This window comes from Dasypus novemcinctus, chromosome 17, assembly GCF_030445035.2.
Source record: "Dasypus novemcinctus isolate mDasNov1 chromosome 17, mDasNov1.1.hap2, whole genome shotgun sequence".
In the NCBI taxonomy this organism is placed as follows: Eukaryota; Metazoa; Chordata; class Mammalia; order Cingulata; family Dasypodidae; genus Dasypus; species Dasypus novemcinctus.
In genome coordinates this window covers 7,739,319-7,760,519 of record NC_080689.1, presented here as the reverse complement: position 1 = coordinate 7,760,519, position 21,201 = coordinate 7,739,319, and the positions used below count along the sequence as shown (strand labels likewise).

Sequence of the window (21,201 nt, the reverse complement as noted above, 5' to 3'; positions counted from 1 at the left end):
TTGACTTGAGATCTCAAAACTGAATAATCAGGGTAACGGATGTCGCTCAACCAACTGGGGTCCTGTCTACCATACAGGAGGGTCCAGGGTTCGATGCCCAGGGCACCTGGTAAGGAGGGCAAGCTGGCTAATGTGGCAAGCTGGCCCATGTGGAGTGCCGGCCCATGCAGGAATGCAGCCCCACACAGGAGAGCCGCCCTCCGTGGGAATGCCACCTCACACAGGAAAAGCCACTAGTCACGCCGACGCAGAGAGCTGGTACAGCAAGATGATGCAACAAGAGACAGAGAAAATAATTAGATATAGCAGAATAGGCAGCTGAAACTGATGTGGCGCAAGAGAGTAATCGCCCCTCTCCCACTCTGGAAGGTCCCAGGATCGGTTCCCAGAGCCTCCTATCTGTAACAATACAAGCAGACACAGAAGAACACAGTGAATGGACAGAGAGAGCAGACAGCGGGAGGGAACGGGGGCAGGGGGAGAATAAATAAAAATTAATCTTAAAAAAAAAAAACACTTTATAATCATAAAACTACACAACAATTAAAAACAAAGTATTGGCAGGGGAAGGGTTTTGGTGGTCAAAAGTATTCTATCACTATCACAAGCAGGTAATGAAAACTCCCAAGAACAAGAATTTTCAGAGCGTATACTAGTATTAAATTTAACCAGCTTTGACCTGAATGCAGTAAGGCCCATTAAGACCTACCATAAAATTACTTTATAATAAAAAATGAGAATAAAAACAGAATAAAAACAAATTAAGATAAGTAATCTTACTCCCCCATCTAACATAGCAAGTCATCTGTTTACCCTTGGGTATATCCTTCTTTCCAAAGATAATACATTTTGTTTTATTTTTCAATCCTGGCAAATCAATAGCTTCTGGTTGGGATAAAGGAAAACTCCAGTCTTCAGCATCACGTAGCAAATGACTGGAATCACAATGGAATCACTGAAGAAATGGTGAGAAGGAAAAACCAGAGTTACCTAATTCCTAATGCCAGTGACCTCCATGATACTCAAGTTTATCTTTGAAGATATAGGAAAGTAACTGCATTTATGTTTAACAAAATGATTTAAATTCACACTGACGACCTATAAGAGTGAGGAAGACTTCAAGGAGGCAGACATCCCAACTGCTTTTCCCTCAAGCAGGGTTATCATCCCATGTGCCCTTTCTTATAAAAGCTACTGAAGGATGTGTTTCAGGATATTAAGGTATTAAACTAAGAAAGAAAAGACTCTGGATCCAGGAAATGGGGATGTTTCCTTTCAGGATAGCAGCTGTGCTCGTCTCAGGGACAACCATACTTGCCTAGTTTGGAACATGGAGATATTAACTCTGAACTCTCTTGGGGGGGGGGAATGGGACTGGAATTAATAGGTTAACTGAAACAAACTGATGGACTGACGCATTTGAAAAAATTATGGATAAAGGCGTAACTTTGTTTTTGATATATTATTGAGAACATTTGGGGGAGAAAATAATGATAGGTACATAAAAAGGTAACAAATGAAAATAAGGCAATGTAAAGGGGAAGTAAAAAACTTTTATAGCAATTTGACAGGGCAACATTATGTCTTTTGGTTCTAGTTATTAAAAACTTAGGTGCATATTTTTTGGTCTATGCTTTCATTCCATTTAAGGTATTTCACAAAATGTATTTTACAAAAGAACTGATTTGAGAAGCCCTGCTGAGGTTGATCCCCTTACGGTTAATGCTAGCACAGTCACTGTGTCTGATACCAGAGTGCTGAGGTAGAGCACAAGGGGAAATACAGACACTGCAAGATGTAGAGCAATTACACAGTGGGCATTCTCGCAGGTGTCCATCCCTCCTTCCCTGAGTGTCCATGAGGATGGACATATGGCCTGCTTTGACATCTGTTAACAGACCTGTGTATCAACTAAGAAATGAACCTTCCAGCTTCTCACTGCCTTCTGGTCAAACGTTCTGCTTCAGCACCTTTACCATCTTTCTTTGAAAAGCAGTACCTTTGTGCATTTAACTATTTTATTGCTGTCTGCCAACATCTTTAAATAACTGTACTATAGAAAAAGCAATACAAATGAATCAATACTTATGAAAAATCAGATACTAATGATAAAAAGCACAAGGCTCACAAACTTAATACAAGTGAGACACAGATGGAGACCATGTGAGGCTCCAAGAGTGGGCAATCTTCAGCCTGCTAAGCATTTACTAATAAGCAAAGAAATAAAATAAAAGAACACATGTGATATTTGTCTATCAATGCATCTATCCATAGGGTAAGGTGTACTAAGTTTATATTTTTAGTTCCCCAGAAATCAAATTTCTTATATGATTATTCCACAACTTAGCATGTGTGTTCAGGATGAACTATTTCAAAAGTAGAACTTCTTTTTTTCTTTTTTTAAAGATGTATTTTATTTATTTCTCCCCCCCACCCCCCGCCCCAGTTGTCTGTTCTCTGTGTCTATTTTGCTGCGTATTCTTTGTCCGCTTCTGTTGTTGTCAGCAGTATGGGAATCTGTGTTTATTTAGTTGCGTCATCTTGTGTCAGCTCTCTGTGTGGGCGGCACCATTCATAGGCAGGCTGCACTTTCTTTCCCAATGGGTGGCTCTCCTTACAGGGCGCAATCCTTGCACATGGGGTTCCCCTATGCAGGGGACAGCCCTGCGTGGCAGGGCACTCCTTGCACGCATTAGCACTGCACATGGGCCAGCTGCACACAGGTCAAGGAGGCCCGGGGTTTGAACCGCGGACCTCCCATGTGGTAGATGGACGCCCTAACCACTGGGCCAAGTCTACTTCCCTTCTTTTTTTTAACGTCTTTGTTCTTCCAGGGTCAATCTCAAAAATCTATGAACCAGGAGTGCCCACATGATAGTTTTGTATTATGCCAATATGAAGATATACACATACACACACAATATTATGATTTTTTAAAAAAAGAAAAATACACATTTAGAACTATGCAAATGAACGTACATTAAAGGTTAGACAAAATTTTAAGCAGTAAAGAATTAAAATCCATTACCGGGAAGCAGACTTGGCCCAATGGATAGGGCGTCCGCCTACCACATGGGAGGTCCAAGTTCAAACCCCGGGCCTCCCTGACCCATGTGCAGCTGGCCCATGCGCAGTGCTGATGCGCACAAGGAGTGCCATGCCAAGAGGAGTGTCTCCCGCGCAAGGAGTGCGCTCCGTAAGGAGAGCCACCCAGCACGAAAGAAAGTGCAGCCTGCCCAAGAATGGAGCCACACACATGGAGAGCTGACACAACAAGATGACGCAACAACAACAAAAAGAAACACAGATTCCCAGTGCCGCTAATAAGGATAAAAGCGGTCACAGAAGAACACACAGCCAATGGACACAGAGAGCAGACAACTGGGGGGGGGGGGGCGGTGGGATGGGGAGAGAAATAATAAAAAAATAAATCTTAAAAAAAAAAAATCAAATCATTACAAACCCTGCCCTATTTAAAATGTTGGCACAACAGGAGTGGATGTGGCTCAAGGAGTTAAGCACCTGCTTCCCACATGGGAGGTCCTGGGTTCGGTTTCCAGTGCCTCCTAAGGAAAAAAAAACAAAAACCAACAACAAGGACAATAAGCTAAAGGGCCAACTCAGGATAGCCGATGTGGCTCCGTGGTTGAGCGTCAGCTCTCCACATACAAGGGTCCCAGGTTCAGCCCCTGGTGCATCAAAAAAAAAAAAAAGAGTTGCCATGAAATGCTTTAGGACTCCATAACCCCACAAAAGCTTTGAAAAACCAGCAAGAACTGGAGAAACATTTTTCACAAAGCTCCAGAAAACTGTTACTGGACTGTAAAAACAGGGCTAACACCAAATCAAGAAAAAGGCCACTTAAAAGCAGTAGGATTTCACAGCAACCTGGCTGGTCCTTCTCCCACCCCTCACCAGCAGAGCAAGCCCATGCCCCCATTGCTGACCCTAGCCTTGACTCAGGAGGGAGCAGAGTAACCCTCGAGCACATACTAGGAGCAGGTCCATCTAACCCACTGGGTCTGGTGGTGTCCTGAAGGACTAGCCATCACAGGACTTGCCCTGCATGTAGAAGGCAGCTCATGGAACTCTCCTAGAAAACTGTGGGAGAGCAGTCAAGTCAGGCTGCCTGGGGCAGGGCAGGGGATTGCTAACTGTTTTCTAGGGACGATGGGACACACAGAACCATGTAAGCAGAATTCCAAGGGCCACATAGGCAAGCCCAAGACTGAAAGCATGCACAGAAAAGATAAGAGAGGCCCCTAAATGTTGGCCTGGAGCTATTCTCTAAACTCATCATATGGATAAGCCCTGAATAGGAGTACCTGCACTAATCAAGCTGCAAAGATGGAAAAACGTCTTTTCTTTTTTTCCTTTTTTTCTGTTCCTGGAAATCAAGGAAAGGTCTATCATAATACTGTACTAGCTGGATACAAGCTTAACAAACAAGACTCCAAATTCTAAATTTCAGCCATAATACAATAGAATATCATAACGTCCAAGTTTCAACAAAAAGCCATAAAAAATACTAAAAAATAGAAAGCAGTGGCCCAGGCAAAGGAGATTAAAACATCAGAAACCATCAATGAGGAGAGCAAGACCTGGGACATCCAAAGACTTAAGAAAAACGGTCCTAATAGACTCAAAGAGATAAAGGAAAACAAGGGCAAAAAATTAATGGAAATCAGGACAACAACAAACAAACACAAAGTATCAAGAGAGAAACAGAAATTATGAAAAGGATCCAAACAGAAGACCACAGTAACAGAAATTTGAAATTCCCTACAGGAGCTCAACAGCAGATTGGAACTGGCAGAAGAAAGAATCAGTGAATTTGAAGATAAGAATTGAAATCATCCAGTCTGAAGAACAGAAGGAAGAATGAATCAAAGTAAAGGGCGCCTGAGGATTCTGTGGGACATCATCAAGCATAACGATATATACATTGTGGGAGTCCCAGAAAAAGTGACAAAGAGAATATCAAAAGAATAGCTAAGAACTTCCCAAATTTAAAAAGACATGAATATATACATCCAACAGGTAAAATGAACTCCCAACAGTATAAACCCAAATAGACCCATGCCACAACATATTATAATCAGACCGTTGAATGCCAAAGATAGAGAATTCTGAATGTCTCAAGAGAAGCAACATGTTACGAACAAGGGAGCCTCAATGAGACTATGTATCTATTTCTCATCAGTGAAATGGAGGCAAGAAGGCAGTGGAGTGACATAATTAAAGTGTGGAAAGCAAAAAGCAGCCAATCAAGAATTCTATACCAACCAAGATAGATAAAATTGTCTTTCAAAAAGGAGGCAGAAAGTAAGACATTCCCGGATAAACAAAAGCTGATGGAGTTCACCAATAACAGACCAGCCCAATAAGAGATGCTAAAGAGAATTCTTTAGGTTGAAAGGAAAGGCTACTAGGCAATTGTTTTAGTCAGGGTTCTCTAGGGAAACAGAAGCAAGAGAAGACATCTGCAAATAATATGAGATTTTTAAAAATTGTCTCACATTACCCTGGGAATGCACAAATCCAAATTCTGTACGGTAGGGTACAAGCCAGGAACTCCAATGAAGGGCCTTGGTAAGTTCCCCAGGAGAAGCTGGCTGTCTGAGGTTGACATGGGAATTCTCTCATTTGACTGCTGAAATCACCTCTCCTTTTAAGAACCTCAATTGACCAAATGAGACGTCTCTCACTGCTAAAGGCAGTCTCCTCAAATGATTATAAATGTAATCACCCATATATGCAACCAACACATTGATTATTTAAGGCCAAGAAATGTCCTCACAGTACAATTTGGCCACTGCCTCCTTGACCAAACTAGGTACTATTACCTGGCCAAGTTGACACATCAGCCTAACCATCAAAGTCCACCCCCTGTCACCTCAGCAGCCGTACACCCCACCTTAAACCATAATCTCTAAATAGAAACAATAACGGATTTTTTTTTCAACCTACCAATACCCAATACCCAATTGTCCTGCATATAACTGGAAATGCACTAAATCCCTCCAGAATCCAGTACATGTCCTTGGGTACAATTCACTCTTAAACCTGACATCCTGTAACTTAAATACAACATGAAACTAACCCAATTTATGTCCCATGATAAGGGTATAAGACAGGGAAGAAAACAAAGATATTTGTTTTATGTACCTATACAAACATAACAAAACAAGGAAGAAATACTCTTGACCATTATAGTCCTCATTTCTATAACTGGTCACATGGCAATAGTTCCTATTTATTACTACCTTCTTCCACTATCCATTCCATGTTCCCTTTACCCTCACCAAGCACCTCAGCTGGCCATTCTTTGCTTGGTGGAATGACCCAAACCTTCATTCCAGAAGATTCTGGGCCACTGTTAGAACTGCCTGGATTGGGCTACTGAGTCTTCCATTAACTTTAACCACAGGGCATGGTAGTACTAAGAAATGCCCTAGGGGATCTCCTGTACTCCAGGAGGACTCTTCTATTCCTCCATTGTGTAGTTGCAGTCCTACTTCCCTTTGACAGTCAGGATTAATCATCCCAGTCAGTATACTAATTCCCTTCTTTGCCTTTTGATTTCAGAGGCACAAGGAACCCAAATTGGAGGTGGCAGTCTTAACTTTCAGTTCAACAGACTGCTGTTGTGCCTCCTGGTGGAAGCACTCCTCCTTTTAAGACCTATAGACCAGCAGAGCTTAAGGTTGCAGGGACAGGGAGTAAAATTCTCCTAGTGGATCACTAGGGAAATAGTGAGTGGTGCCACTCCCACTTCAACCCCTTGATTCCTGAACCCATGAATCGTGGCTATGGGAGGAATAGCACCATAGAATGGACACTTAAAGAGTAAAAAGCCTCCTGCAGAATATTGCCCCAGACCTGCAAAGTATTGCCACTTAGTTGGTACCATAACTAAGTCTTCAAAAGACCATTCACTGTTCTAACAATCCAGTCTGCATCAGGATGTTGGATTTCATGAGCATGTGCATTTGCTGTCAAGAGGGTTCCTTGATCAGAAGCAATACTGTATGGAATACCATGACGCTGGATAAGACATTCTGTAAGTCCACGGATGGTAGTTTTGGCAGAAGCATTGCATGCTGGCAAGGCAAACCCATATCCAGAGTACTTGTCCATCCCACTTAGAAAAAACTGCTGCCCCTTCCATGATTCACTTAGCCAATGTAATCAACTTGCCACAAGGTGGCAGGCTGATCACCTTGGGAAATGGTGCCATATTAGGGGCTGAGAGACTCTGCTGCCAAAAGATGGGGCCTTCAGGACCGACTCAAGCCCTATCTTGTATATATCACTTCCATTTTATGACCAAGTGTTACAGGGCATGCCCAACTTGGTTTTGGCAGGTCAGACAACATCCAATTCATGAGAGGCAACTCAGGCCTCATCGTAACTTGGTGGCCCATGGTTCAGTCTCTACTAAGGCCCAAAAAGCTGTTTCTCAAAAGGATAGTAGTTATCTACAGAGGATGGCAGGACTTTGCTCCAAAATCCTAAGGGTCTACATTGTGATTCTCCTATAGGGCCCTGTCAAAGGCTCCAGGCAGCATCTCTATTTGCCACTGAAACTTCTAGTACCATTGGATCTGCTGGATCATATGGCCCAAGTGGTACAGCAGAATGGACCTGTTGCAGAACCTCCTCTTGTTCTGGACCCCAATCAAAACTAGCAGCTTTTCTGGTCACTCAGTAAATGAGCGGGAATAGCAAGCCAAATGAGGAGTATCTTTGCCTCCAAAATCCAATAAAACCAACTAGATGTTGTGCCTATTTTTTGGTTGTAGGAGAGGCCAAATGCAACAGCTTATCCTTCACTTTAGAAGGGACATCTCGACATGCCCCACACCAATGGATACCAAGAAATTTCACCAAAATGGAAGGTCCCTGTATTTTTTGTTGGATTTATCTCCCATCCTCTGACACACAAGTGCCTTACCAATAGGTCTAGAGTAGTTGCTACTTCTTGCTCCCTAGGTCCAATCAACATGCTATCAATATAATGGACCAGTGTGAGGTCTTGTGGGAGGGAGAGACAATCAAGTTTCCTGTGGACAATATTATGACTTAGGGCTGGAAAGTTATGTACCCCTAAGTCAGGACAGTAAAGTATACTGCTGGCCATACCAGATGAAAGCAAACTATTTCTGGTGGTCCTTACTAACAGTAATGAGAAATAATCATTTGCCAGATTAACAGCTGCATACCAAGTACCAGGGGATGTGTTGATTTACTCAAGCAATGATACCACATCTGGAAACTAAAGTCATGACCTGGTTTTAACTTTACGATAATCTACTGTCATCCTCCAAGATACATCTGTTTTCTGCACAGGCCAAACATGAGTAGAATGAGGATGTGGTGGGAATCACCACCCCTGCATCGTTCAAGTCCTTGATGATAGCACTGATTTTTACAATCCCTCCAGAAATCAGGTACTGCTTTTGATTTGCTATTTTGCTAGGTAGGGGCCATTCTAATGGTTTCCAACTTGGCCTTTCCTACCATAACAGCCTTCACTCTACAAATCAGGGAACCAATGGGGATGGATTTTGCCAACTGCTGGGTCTATCTATTCTAATTATGCATCCTGGAACTGGGGAAATAACCACAGATGGGTCCAGGGATGCAATGGACCCACTGTGTGATGGGCCTGAGCTAAAACTCCATCAATCACCTGACCTCCATAAGGCCCTTCTCTAACTAGGGTCCAGTGATGTTTTGGGTTTCTTGGAACTAAGGTCAGGATCTAAAATGTATTAAGTGCAAAGGTATAAACATGTAACCTGTGACAAGAACTACATAAAGGTAGGGGGATTGAGGATTATGTAAACATGATTTGTATATAGTACTGAAGTTAAGTTGATATCAAAGCAAACTAGAGTGTCGTAGATTCAAGATGTCACATTTAAGTCCCATGATGGTAACTGCAAAGAAAATATCAGAAAATATGCAAGCGCAGAGAGACAGAAACTAGAGTACAGGATGCCAGTGGTGAGGCGGGATGCAGGGGAAATGGGGAGTTAATGCATAATGGGGGTAGGATTTCTGTGTGGGGAGATAGGAAGACTTCAGTAAAGGAAGGTGGTGATGGTACTGCAATATCGTGAATGTGATTAATCCCACTGATTGGTGTGCTTGGGAGTGGTTCACATGGGAAAGTATATGTTGTACATGTTCCCACAACAAGAAAAGACATCATCTAAAGAGACAGTGAGAATTATTAAATGCAATACATGATCCTGGATGGAATCTAGAAAGGCAGGAGAGAAGGCTCAAAGAGACATTACTAGGACCTATGGGAGAAAAAATGGAATATAAGCTTCAAGCGGGAAACGGACGTGGCCCAGTGGTTAGGGCGTCTGTCATACCACATGGGAGGTCCGTGGTTCAAACCCCGGGCCTCCTTGACCCATGTGGGGCTGGCCCATGCGCAGTGCTGATGCGCGCAAGGAGTGCCATGCCATGTAGGGGTGTCCCCCGCATAGGGGAGCCCCACGCACAAGGAGTGCGCCCCGTAAGGAGAGCCGCCCAGGGTGAAAGAAAGTGCAGCCTGCCCAGGAATGGCGCCACACACACAGAGAGCTGACACAACAAGATGACACAACAAAAAGACACACAGATTCCCGTGCTGCTGCAACAACAGAAGCAGACAAAGACAACACAGCAAATAGACACAGAGAACAAACAGCCGGGGTGGGAGGAGAAGGGGAAATAAATAAATAAATAAATAAATAAATCTTTAAAAAAAAAAAAGCTTCAAGCTTTCTATCAATGTTAAATTTCTTGCACTTGTTAAGTGTACTTACGGCAGTTACAGAAGTGAATGTCCTTGTTCTTAAGGAACTGTACATGGCAATGTTAAGTGTTCAAGGAGCATGATGTATACAACCTATACTGAAGAGTTCATTAAAAAAATTGTTAGATAAATTATTTAGATAGAATGATAAGGGAAATAAGTCAAAATGTTAAAATTGGTGGATCCAGGTATGTGGAGGGGTGGAGGTAGGCTGGAGTTCCCTGAATGGAATTTGTATTATTTTGGAACTGTCTTGTAAGCTTGAAAGTGTTTCGCATATTAAAAAAAAAAAAAAAATTTAATCCCTAGTCAACACAGTTTTGTTTGGTGGTTGGATTTTCTGTACAGCTTTTTTATATTCCTAATTTGGTAAAGCAACTTTTGCAAGTTTGGGGTTGATTTTTCTTAAGAGAGCTACACACCAATACTTGTTAAACAAGGCTTTCCCAAGTCCAGAATCCTTTCAGTATAAAGGAAATCAGTCTCAGAACAAGTCTGCACATGCCACTTAACAACAAATAAGCTGATACTAATCCTTTTCCTAATGAAAACATCTAGTTCTACAAAATTCACTTTGTCCCACAGGATCTTTACCTAGAATTAAGAACCAGAGACTATACTTCAAAGATAACAATTGGAGGATCCTACACAAAAGTTCAAGTGCCTGCGCCAAAATGTTGGACTAATCTTTTTTTTCAGGAGGTACTGGGGATAGAACCCAGGACCTCATACATCGGAAGCAGGCGCTCAACCACTGAGCTACCCCCACTCACCACTAATCATTCTTAAAAACCAGACAACTTAAATGGCACTTTGTCTCTGAGCAATTGAAAGTAAACTCAGCATTTGGACCCTAGTAATCCCAAGGCTCTTCACAACGCAGTGGGCAGTGTACCCAATTAAAAGGCTGTAACAATGTCTGCTGAGAATATATGAATTCAGCAGGTTAAACACAGCAAGGAAGAACACTCAAGAATCCACATTCCTACCATGCCCTTCCAAACCACCTCAAAACCTTGCCCGCCCTACTGCCTCTGCTACTACCTACGGCCATATCTAGGCCGTCACCTCCTCACTTCTGAACCACTGCCATGCCAACCATCTCATCATCTCCTCCATCCCAAAATACCATCTGATCAAGTCCTCTACTCCGTGGGAACCCCCGTTCCCCAAAATAACTTTCAGTAACTGCTTACAGCTTAAGAATGAGGTTGCTCCTCAACTCCAGCCAAGGCTCCCATTGCTCCCTAAGCCTCCTGCCACCCCCAGGTCACACCTCAGCCATTCTGCTACACCACCTGCCCACCCCCCTTCCCACCTTTCTTCAATGAAGTGAGCGGTAGAGCGCTTCGCTCAGCATCTGCTGGATGGCAAACCCCGGGGTCATCTCTCCTTACCACTGAGTTCTCTGGCCTCTAGAGAGCACCCTCCTCTTCAGCCTAAAGACTCCTTGGAGCCTCCAAGTCTCCTTTCTTCCAAGGAGAGGGTCAGATGTGCGCAGTCCTCCACAGTCTACTGTCCCTCCACTGAGTAAGCCCCGTCGCCTGCCATTTTACCAGAATTATAAAACCCTGAGGCCCACGTTCTGCCTTACCCCCTCTGAACTACCCTCCAGTGCCTTTCAAGAGGCAGGTGGTCCTTCTCAGGCTAGTTGTCCTCTCCTAATTCAGCCAGCGTATGCTCACAAAACCTAAAATGCAGGCCCCAAGAAGAAAACAAAAATGGTCAGATAAATATTAAAATTAAAATCCAAAATAACATAGAAACAAACTCTGATTTATCATCTCTGGTTTTAATTTTTATCACCACTATCTGATGAAAATAAAAAGTCACTGTATTTATTTGACCTCGAGAATCAATAAGTAGTCTGGCACAAGAGCACTCTACAGATACTTCTTATATATAAACACATAGGATTTTGAATGTTACACAATTTTTTTTAAGTTTTAATTTATGAGTATGCTTCTCTCTGTTCCCTTAAAAACCTAAGGTTAAAAATAAATTTCTCTAAACAGAATATACACTGTTTTTTAACTCCTTATTTAAGAGATGAAGCTATACACTGTTCGATGGCAAATCATCATTTACCGTTTTTGTCAGCTATAAACAAGTAAAAGCTATCCAAAAAAAATCTGTTGGAGACCACATCAAAACTCTAAAAATGCCCTCTTTCAACTCATTCACTTCACATCGGTATATTTTCCTCAAAATAAGCAATCTCTATCCCTGAAAAACTGAGAAGTTCACAGAAAAAATAAAAGTAGAAAAATACAAAACTTCGGAATAAATTAGAACTACAGGTTGTTCGGCTTATAGGTGTTTTAACTGAAATTACATTAATAAGCCTCTTTATAAATAACAAATTAGTCACACGTTTTCCAAATTCAGATGCTATTCACAATGATAGATGTTTCACAGCAATAAAAAAAAAAGTTAGAGCATTAATAATCCAATTCCAAAAACCACTATATGCAAACCATGCCAAGGAAAACCCAAAGTAAACCCCCATGCACAACGGCAGGCAAAGGGTTTAGAATTTATACATTTAAAAGGAGAAGAAATCAGAGATGCTAACTATCCCTGTTTTCACCATCTCTAAGATTAAACTCCCTAGTATTACCAGTTTGTAAGCACTGAAGAACTTCTTGCGGCAGTAAGAAAACATTTATAGGATAATCAGGAAAACGTTAATTCTGGATATTTGATACCAAGGAATTAACTTTTTCGGTGTGATAATGGCATAGTGACTGTGTAAAAAACAAAAAACATGCATACTGACATATTTATGGATAAAATGACATAGTACATGAGATTTATGTTAGGATAATGGAGAAAAGGAGAAATATATTTATATGAAATATTAATCATGTGCTGTCTACGGTTAAACTGGGTGATCTAGCCTCGCTTCTTGTAGGTGTTTGAAAATTCCCAATCTTTCAAATGTACCTGCTTATGAACAAAATCAAAGCAATATTTTAATCCGGAGCATATGCCACCTTTGCATGGATTTCTTAATTCCTTAGGTTTGCATCACTATAAAACTTCTCCTCAACTGTACAGACTTTGTAGTCAAAGAGCTGTGTCATTGCCGGTATCCCAAATACTTCCCAAATGTAGGGTTCAGCAAATCCACTTCAAAAGCTTAGGGGGTTGGGGTTTGGGAGGCAGGGATGGAACCAATGAGGAAAAGAGGAGGGAGGGGAAACTTAACAATGAACCTGTCCAAACTGTTACCAAAAAGGGCCTCCCCCACCCTTCTGAGAAGCAATTAATAAACACTCCAGTTCATTCCTTCATTTTTCTTAAAAGCAAATTGATGCCTTCTAGCTGACTCCGCTGCGTTAACATCCATGCTGACCAAATAAGATACAAACAATCCAACCACTGTGTAACCAGGTCAAAAACAAGCTTTGGCTAACTCACTTGGAAGAGCACACTCACCACTTAGATTTGGCCAGAAAAACTGGGTTAGAAAAAACTGACTGGTGCTTAAATATAAACACTGGGCCGAGGGAGATCATCTTTAAGCTAGTTACCAGGCCACTCGATAAACTGCAACACAATCCTTTCCAAAAATTTCCAAAGACTTCCAAATTCAGTTGAGCCCAGCAGTCTGGCGTTAACAGGCTCCCTTTCAAATTCAAAATTCTGGCCCTCACCACCACTGAACAGTTAATCAAGAAGCACGTGCTAATTCACTGGAGATCACCTAAAAACATCGCCTTCCACTTCAGACCACAGGCCAGTACAAAGGCCAAAGCAGGGGAAGTTGAGGTTGGGGAGAGGCGTTCAAGTGCACATAAATCCGATTCATAAAGCAGAAGAAAGACAATAGGATCCACACTTCATTTGGCCTCAGAAAAGCGCTCCGGCCCGCTTCCAAATCCCTTCCCCCATTCTAACGAGACAATGACAATTCTTCACCGGGAACCACAAAGCCCTGGTTCTGGAGGTTTTCTCCTAGCCCTGTCTCTGCATCCTCTCTAGCAGCTAGCCACCCCCCCACCACCACCCTTCCCCTCCCCGGGCGGCTAACTTTTAGAAGATGTCAAGCCATGAGAAGCAAACGAGGGCAGGGCCACTCTACCCTTCCGTGCTCCACTGCCAGGGCCCGGCTCCTCCATTCCCTACAGCCCTTTCAGCATCTGCCCAAGGTGCCCTGGATAAAACGCACCCCCATGTTAGTCACATCTGGTGTCAGCTACTCATCGCAGACTCATCCTGTCTGCGGATCTGTTAGTTTCACGCGAGGTGGGGGGGGGGGGGGGGTGGGGACGGTGTTACAAAGAGAGAAAGACCCGGGGTGGGTGCGAAGGCCCGGTATCCTCCCGGCTCCTCGTGCGCCCTCGTTTGTTTCAACTGCACACCTGTCAAACAGGTTATTCCTGGAATTCCGAGTCTATCATCTCCGCACGGCAGTTCTTCCTGCCGTTGCCCACACGCAGCCCTCGGCCTGCGGCCCCCACGTACGTCCCCATCAGCAGAGGGTGTCATCGAGAAAAAGGGGTCCCGGGGAGCAGGGAAGGCTGCCCCCCGGGGCGGCGGGCGAGCTCTCACCCGCGGCAACCCCGCTTCCCGGAAGGCCGCGGCTGGGCGTTCGGGTCCCCGCGAGCGGGGCCGGCCTGCTCGCAGGGTGGGACGCCCACGGCACGGCCGCAGGCCGGGGACAAACAGAAAGAGGGCCGCGGGCTGTCTCGGGGGAGGTGTCCCGCCTTCCTGAAGATTGCTGCCCGCCTAGGAGTGCCGTCGGTTGCCTCATCTCAAGGGTCAGGAAACGACAGCCTTCGAGGCCGCTCCAGGAGAGGACCGCGGCGCGGGACCGCCCGGAGAAAGCCCGCTTCCCAACTTCGGCCAAGCGGCGTGGCCTCCCGGCGGCGGCGCGTCCATCCCCCTCGGCCGCGTCTCCCCACCAGAAGTTTCCGCACGCCCCGGGGAACAAAGAAGGCGCCCCCACACCGACCTTATAGACTTGTCCGTAGGTGCCATTGCCAACCACTTCCACCAGCTCGAAAATCCCGGCCGGATCCTGGAGGGGAAGGAGGGGAGGGGTTACGATGGCGAAGCCGCCGGCGACCGAGACAAAGCGGGGCGGCCGGCGAGCCAGGGCGGGGACGGCGAGGCGCCCCCCGCCCCCCGCCGCCCCGCAGACAAAGGGCCCGCCGCGCCCGCGCCCCCGCCGCGCCCGCTCACCCGCAGGGAGGACAGGTCGATGTCCACCAGACTTTTCGCCGGGGAGTCGTTCGCCATCTTCCCTCCGACCCCCGCCGCAGCGCCGGGCGGCGCGGCCCCGCGGGCGTCCCCCTCAGCCGCAGGCCGCGGCCGGCCGCGCCTCCTCGCTCGGGCAGCCGCGCGGGCCCGGAGCCTGCGCGCGGGGCCGGGGCGGCGGCGGCGGCGCGGGCGGCGGGCTCGGCCCCGCGGCTGGCCCGGCTCTCGGCCGCGCTCGGGGGGCTCTGCCCACACAGGACGGAGCGTGCGCGGGCGGCGGCGGCGCTCACACCATGGCGCGGGGGCGGCGCTGCAGCCCCCCGGCGGCCCGCGGCCCGCGCCGCGCGCGTGGAGGACGCTGCCCGGAGCGTGGGGCCCGGCGCCGCCGAGAGCCGAGCGGGTGCGCGCGGGGCGGCGAGACAAAGCTGCGCCGGGAGGCGGGGGCGGAGGCGGGCTGGGGGGCGGAGAGGAAGGAGGGGAGACGGGGCCACCAAAAATACCGGCTGAGGCGCGCCCCCAGCTCCCCCGCGCCTCCTGCGCCGGCCAGGGCGAGCGGAAGCGCCCTCAGCCCCGAGCCCCGCCGGGGGAGGCGCGGGCCGGGCGTGAATATGCAGCAGGGGTGGGGCCGGCACAGAGGCCGGGCGGCGGCGGGGCCGTCCCGCCGGGCTCCGAGGGGGGCCCCGGGGCGGGCGGAGGAGGGGTGGGCAGGGCCCTGGTCCCCTCCGGGAGGTGCGGGGGGTCGGCCCTGGCCCCCGCCTGGCGCAAACCCCCGGTAAGTCAAAGAAAATAAACTTGGGCGCGGACGCCGCGAGGGGCACCGGCCCGCCCGTCTCCCCGGGAGAGGGTGTGTCCAGCCCCGCGCCCCGGCCTCGAAGGCGGGGTGTCTCCCAGCGGCCTTCCTCCTCGCCCCATCCCTCCCCAGCCCCCCAACCGCCACCCAAGTCTTCCTTTAAGCCCCTCATTTCCGGTGTCCCTGCGTGGTTTTTCTTTGCCTTTCTCTTCTTTTCCTGGCTAAATGTGTGGCGCGGGTGTGGCCGCGGGATTCGCGGGGCGTCGCGCTGCTCCGCGGCCCCAGGGGCTTTTCAGGAGCGGGAGCCAGGGCAGCTCGGCTTCGAGCCTGTGCTGCGTTCCTCACAGCCCCGGGCAGGGGCGTGTGAACTGTGTTGGGTGGCCATAGGTAATAAACCATGTTTTGTGCCTAGAGGTCACCAAGGAGCAACACACTGGTTTCTTTCAGCGGGAAGCTCCTCGGGTAGTTGGGCGGTTTCATTCAATTAAACTACAATACACCGAGCGCTCGCCTTTCAGTCATCTTCAAAGGACCACGCCGCTGTCCAAAAATTCGCCCAGGCTCCCTATTACCTAGGTGCTCTCCAAGTTGAGCGTGCATCAGAATCACCTGGAGGGATTGTCAAAAAAGAAAAAGAACAGGGATTGCTGGGCCCCAGCCTCAGAGTTTTCTGAGTCTGTAGGTGTTGGGTGGACCTGAGAATTTGCTTTTCTAACAAGTTCTCCCGCGGTGCTAACTGTGCTGGTACAAGTCACCTGTTACTGGGCCTCACAAATACCACCACATTATCATCAGTGTTCTGTGATTCTTATGCATTGTGCTAAACACTTTACATACAGTATCCAACTTAACTATCCCCTCTTGTAGCCTTGGGGAATTGTTATCCCCATTTTAAGGATGAGGAACCCAAAATTTTGAAAGACTAAGGATTCCTTGAAAGAATAGCCAGGTCAGCCTATTCCCAAGATCCAAGCCAGGTTGTCTGCTCTACCCCAAATGTATTTAGCACTCTCCTGTTTCCCAACAGTCTGGTTTCCAAGATTTTTTACTATGAGAGTTCTTTGTAAAAGTAAAATATCGTCAGGAACTCCTGTATCCATTGATTAGGATAAAGAGTAATCAAAATGTCCCTATGAGGGAAGCAGATGTGGCTCAAGTAATAGGGCTTCCGCCTACCGTATGGCAGGACCTGGGTTCGATCCCTGAGGCCTCCTGGTAAAAAAGAAGAGAAAGCATGCCAGTGCCGGGAGCCAGTGACCACCCGATGAGCCAGTGCCCACGCAGTGAGCTGAGTGCCCGCGTGGCAAGCCAGTGCCTGCGCAAGTGAGTCACACAGCAAGATGATGATGCAACAAAAGAGAGACAAAGGGGAGAGTCAAGGTGAAGCACAGAAACCAGGAACTGAGGTGGCACAATTGAAAGGGAACCTCTCTCCACATCAGAGGTCCCCAAGATCAAATTCCGGTGAATCCTAGAGGAGAAAAAGTGGAAAAGAGAAGACAACAGAAATAGATGCAGAAGATCACACAGTGAATGGACACAGAGAGCAAAAACAGCAGAGTGGGGGGTGGGGGGAAAGGGAGGAAAAATAAATAAATAAATCTTTTTTGAAAAAATGTTCCTGTGAATTTATAAGTGTTTTTAAATTATTTTGTTTTTGTTTTTATCAGTCAACAGTAATGGCATGTAAGTTAGATAATTTATTCAGGGTTCTAGACTGGGACACGTAAACTTTCAGACCATGTTGTGAATAATAATATTCGGTAGTGTTTATTAATAATAAACACATTAGGTCCAAATAATGTGCTAAGTCCCTTACACAGATTACCTCATTTTTTATATGAACCCCAAATAGTATGTACTATTTTTCCCCCTCTTTACACATTAGAAACCACAGTCTGAAGAAGTAAATTGCTGGGTGTGCATAGCTGAATACTAGAAATGCCAGGCTTCCCAGCCACCCTCCCTCTACAGGTTCACGGCCGCAGCTCTGAACCCACAACATGGCGCCCACCCCAGACCAACTCCTTCCTTTCTGCCTCTGCAAACTCCTATCTTCTCAAGCCCACCTCAAAAACCATCTCTTCCCTCTCCTCCTACAAGCCTTCTCCAAACCTCCTAACTGCTATTTCCCATATCACCCATTGCCAACTGAGGACCTATTCTTGAAGTGACTACAAAATGCAAGACCCTGTCTTAGCCGTTGCCCAAGATAGAAGGAAAATTAAGGCAGCCTATCTTCAGCATATAATCAAATAATGTGAATAAGACCGTTTCATAAATCACTGTGCTAAAATGCAGAACATTTTTAATTTCTAGCAAGTTAGAAAGAGCACTAAACAGGAGGTCTAGTGAAAAGTAAGCTGCCTCTAAGGCAAAACTGAACTGGGTTGAAACACTAATCCTATTATCGTTTGTGCAACGTTGGAGACATTGCTTAAGTTCTGAGCCTCCGTTTCCTCCTCTATGCATGGATGAAGTTGAAATAAGAACAGTTAAAAGATTATCATAAGAGCCAGGGTAATAAGGGTTTGAACTTGGTTGCTGATATGAGATATCTTAGAGACTTGGCATCTGATGGGAAGCCAGAAGGCAGCGTAGACAAGGAGGTAGACTTGTTTGTGGTTTCCAGGCCCATTCACACTTAGGAGGATGCTGTGGTGTACAAAGGAAAGGGTGGGAGTTGCTGAAAGGTGATGGCAAAAGAATGTCGGATTTAGTTTTGGGCCCTAGGCAAAGTTAATTAGCTTTTTGTGTGGGAGCAGAGCACACCTGCCTAGCTCCCAGCTCCACTCAGAGGGTAGGGGACATGGTTTCAGTCAACAGCCTTGTGTGCTACATAATGCCAGGAAGTAGACATCTACTAAGGTGCTCAAAAAAGATAATTAAGATAAGTTGGAAAATAAATGCCATTTGATCATCTTAAGCAAGGAAAAAATACGTAGCTTGCTTGGACAAAGAATGAGAAGTTGAAAGAATGAGGAGACTGGCCACACTAGGCCAGAGGACTGAGTTCAGAGAACCCTGGGAGAGAAAGCTAGACAGGATGAGTAAAACCAAAAGACAAAGCTGAGGCAGGGAAGAGGTGGGGGTGAAAACAGAATCCAGACTTCAGTCAAGTCAAGGAAGAAACAGTCTGGCCTTTGTTCTCGAGGGCTTGGTTGGCAAGGGAGATGCTCCTGAGCTCAGCAGGCCATGGAATATAAATGCATACCTTCCCAGGGAACAGTGGGACAGACTGACAGTCACTCCACACCCAACCACAGAAACTCTGGGGGGAGCTTCAGTGTGCGATGGTCCTAAGGTGGACAACTACAAGCGGCATACATCACTTGTATCAGTTGAATAAAAGGAAGCAACTCCTCTAGTGCAAAACAGGGTGGAAGGCGTGGGACGTGGAAGCAGATCAAAGGGCAACAAAAGAGGAAACAGGACAGAGGCAGGACAGATACCCTCCACTAGCTACGTGGGCCTGTGGATTTCGCTAGTTCTGGGATGATTCAGTTATCTTAGAATGGAATTTTTTTAAGTGCAGAGGAACTTGCTCTTAATAGAAACTGAATTGGGAAACCTTTCGTAAAAGGAATTACTGTCCCTTAATTTATCCTGTTTGCAAATGTATATTTTTCCGTGTCAGAATTGCTGTGGTGTCTTGAAGTTATATACTCCAGAAAAACACGCTCTTAATCCATTCCTGTGGGTGTGAGCTCTTGTAAACAGGACTTTTTTTATGAAGTTACTTCAGTCAAGCTGTGGCCTGACTGAATCAGGATGGGTCTCCATCCTCTTACTGGAGGTTGTACAGAGAAGGCCACAGTGGGAGAAAGCCACAAGAAGAAGCCAGAAGGCAGCAGAACTTGGAGGAGAAGGAGAAGACATCACCATATGCATTGCCATGTGACAGAAAAACCGAAGACCAAGGATTGCCAGCAACGAGCCCAGACGCCACAGTCTTTGCCGAGCAAGCATCGCCTTGCTGATGCCTTGATTTTGGACTTCTCCTAACCTCAAAACTGTGAGTCAGTAATTCCCATTATTTAAGCCAATCCATTGCATGGTATCTGTTTTAGCAGCCAAGAAACTAAAATAATTGCTTAAATTCGAGTTAAGCTGTCAAAGACCTTTTAGTAGCAAAATCATCATCAAGGGGCCTCAAAAATTACGTCAGAAATAGTACTAGCTTTAGAAATCAAGATGGGAGCTATAGAAACTGACTGGGAAAAGCTGGAGGGGCCGTTACATAGTTGTCAGCTTTGTCTGGTTTTGATAGTTGGTTGGTTTCTGCCAGGGGAAGGCCAAGATAGGCCTCCTAGCTGAGGAGATAATGGATTTCTTATTTGTACTCAATCAGGTGTTTGTATCCTAAGCCTGTGCAGCTAAATCCCAGGAAGTGACCAGCCCAGTGGGCCTCTCTTCTGCTTAGCCATTTAATATCTCACAACGGAAATAGCATCATGATTTTGAATACGATCTACCAGAGCCTGGCCACATGCATGAGAACCCTCATTGAAGAGAGCTTCAATCATAATCAAGCTTACCCCTTTAAAAATGAGTAAACACAGGGCTCCATGCTGCAAGCTGGACAGAACAGTTGATTGATTTTCGGTTCTCAGTTAATCACAGCAATTCCAGTCTGAAAATCTTCTAAAATATGCCCTATGACAAAAGATTGATGAACTATCCATCTCTCCATGAACTAGAAATGCCATATTTATGTTTTAAGAATGTGAGACTTTCCTGTTCTTTTGAATAAGCATAATTATCTTCATCTTCTTTTCCACATTATATTCTATATTTTGCAGACAGCTAATAATTAGAAAATATATTCAAGATATCAGTCACTACTGATCTGGGTCACTTGGAATTGTCCTCATTCTTGGCTAGGGACAGCTCATGGAGGTTGGTTGGGACTTAGGAATATGGGGAGGGATTGGAGAGGGGAAGAGTTGGACAAGAAAGTGTATCTGGATCAGTACAAAATCTTTACCACTCCTGCAAATGCAACTCAGAGTCCCAAAAAGGAAGGACTATTTATTCTCACAGAATTGCATGACAACTTCTAACTTTTGCTACCTCACTTGTAAAAAACAATGTATTCGGATTTGAAAGAGTACTTGTGAAGAAGTACTTCATAAACAGCACACTTAGAATCACTGCTGAGCTCTTTAATTATATAGAGAAGAGAAAATGCAGAGGAAGTGGGATGTTGGGAATTGAAGAAGGAATGATCTGGACATGGAGTCAACACACAACTTGTAAAGGTCACCTCCTGATTTGAAATTTCCAGAAACTGGGGACAAGGAAGCTACTCAGAAGAGAGAACCAGTTGCCTTGGGAAAAAATGAAAAGCTATGTTCAGAACTATTAATTCTTCAGACACATCAGGCCT

General features: G+C 45.9%; 1 protein-coding gene across 34 annotated transcripts in view; it reads right to left on the bottom strand.

Annotated features, from left to right (window-relative positions):
* The window catches only part of MAP4K4 (mitogen-activated protein kinase kinase kinase kinase 4), a 209,743-nt gene extending 194,597 nt beyond the window's left edge, over nt 1-15,146 (bottom strand). For 33 of the 34 annotated variants that reach the window (XM_058278207.1, XM_058278215.2, XM_058278208.2 and 30 more), the window contains exons 1-2: nt 15,008-15,144; nt 14,778-14,843 (exon numbers count right to left, since the gene is read on the bottom strand). In XM_058278207.1, the coding sequence (XP_058134190.1) occupies nt 14,778-14,843; nt 15,008-15,064 (123 nt within the window). In that variant the 5' untranslated portion in view covers nt 15,065-15,144. Of the gene's footprint in view, nt 1-14,777; nt 14,844-15,007 lie in introns of all 34 variants that reach the window. The other variant, XM_058278220.1, reaches the window with a different exon arrangement.
* Between the last annotated feature and the right edge of the window lie 6,055 nt (nt 15,147-21,201).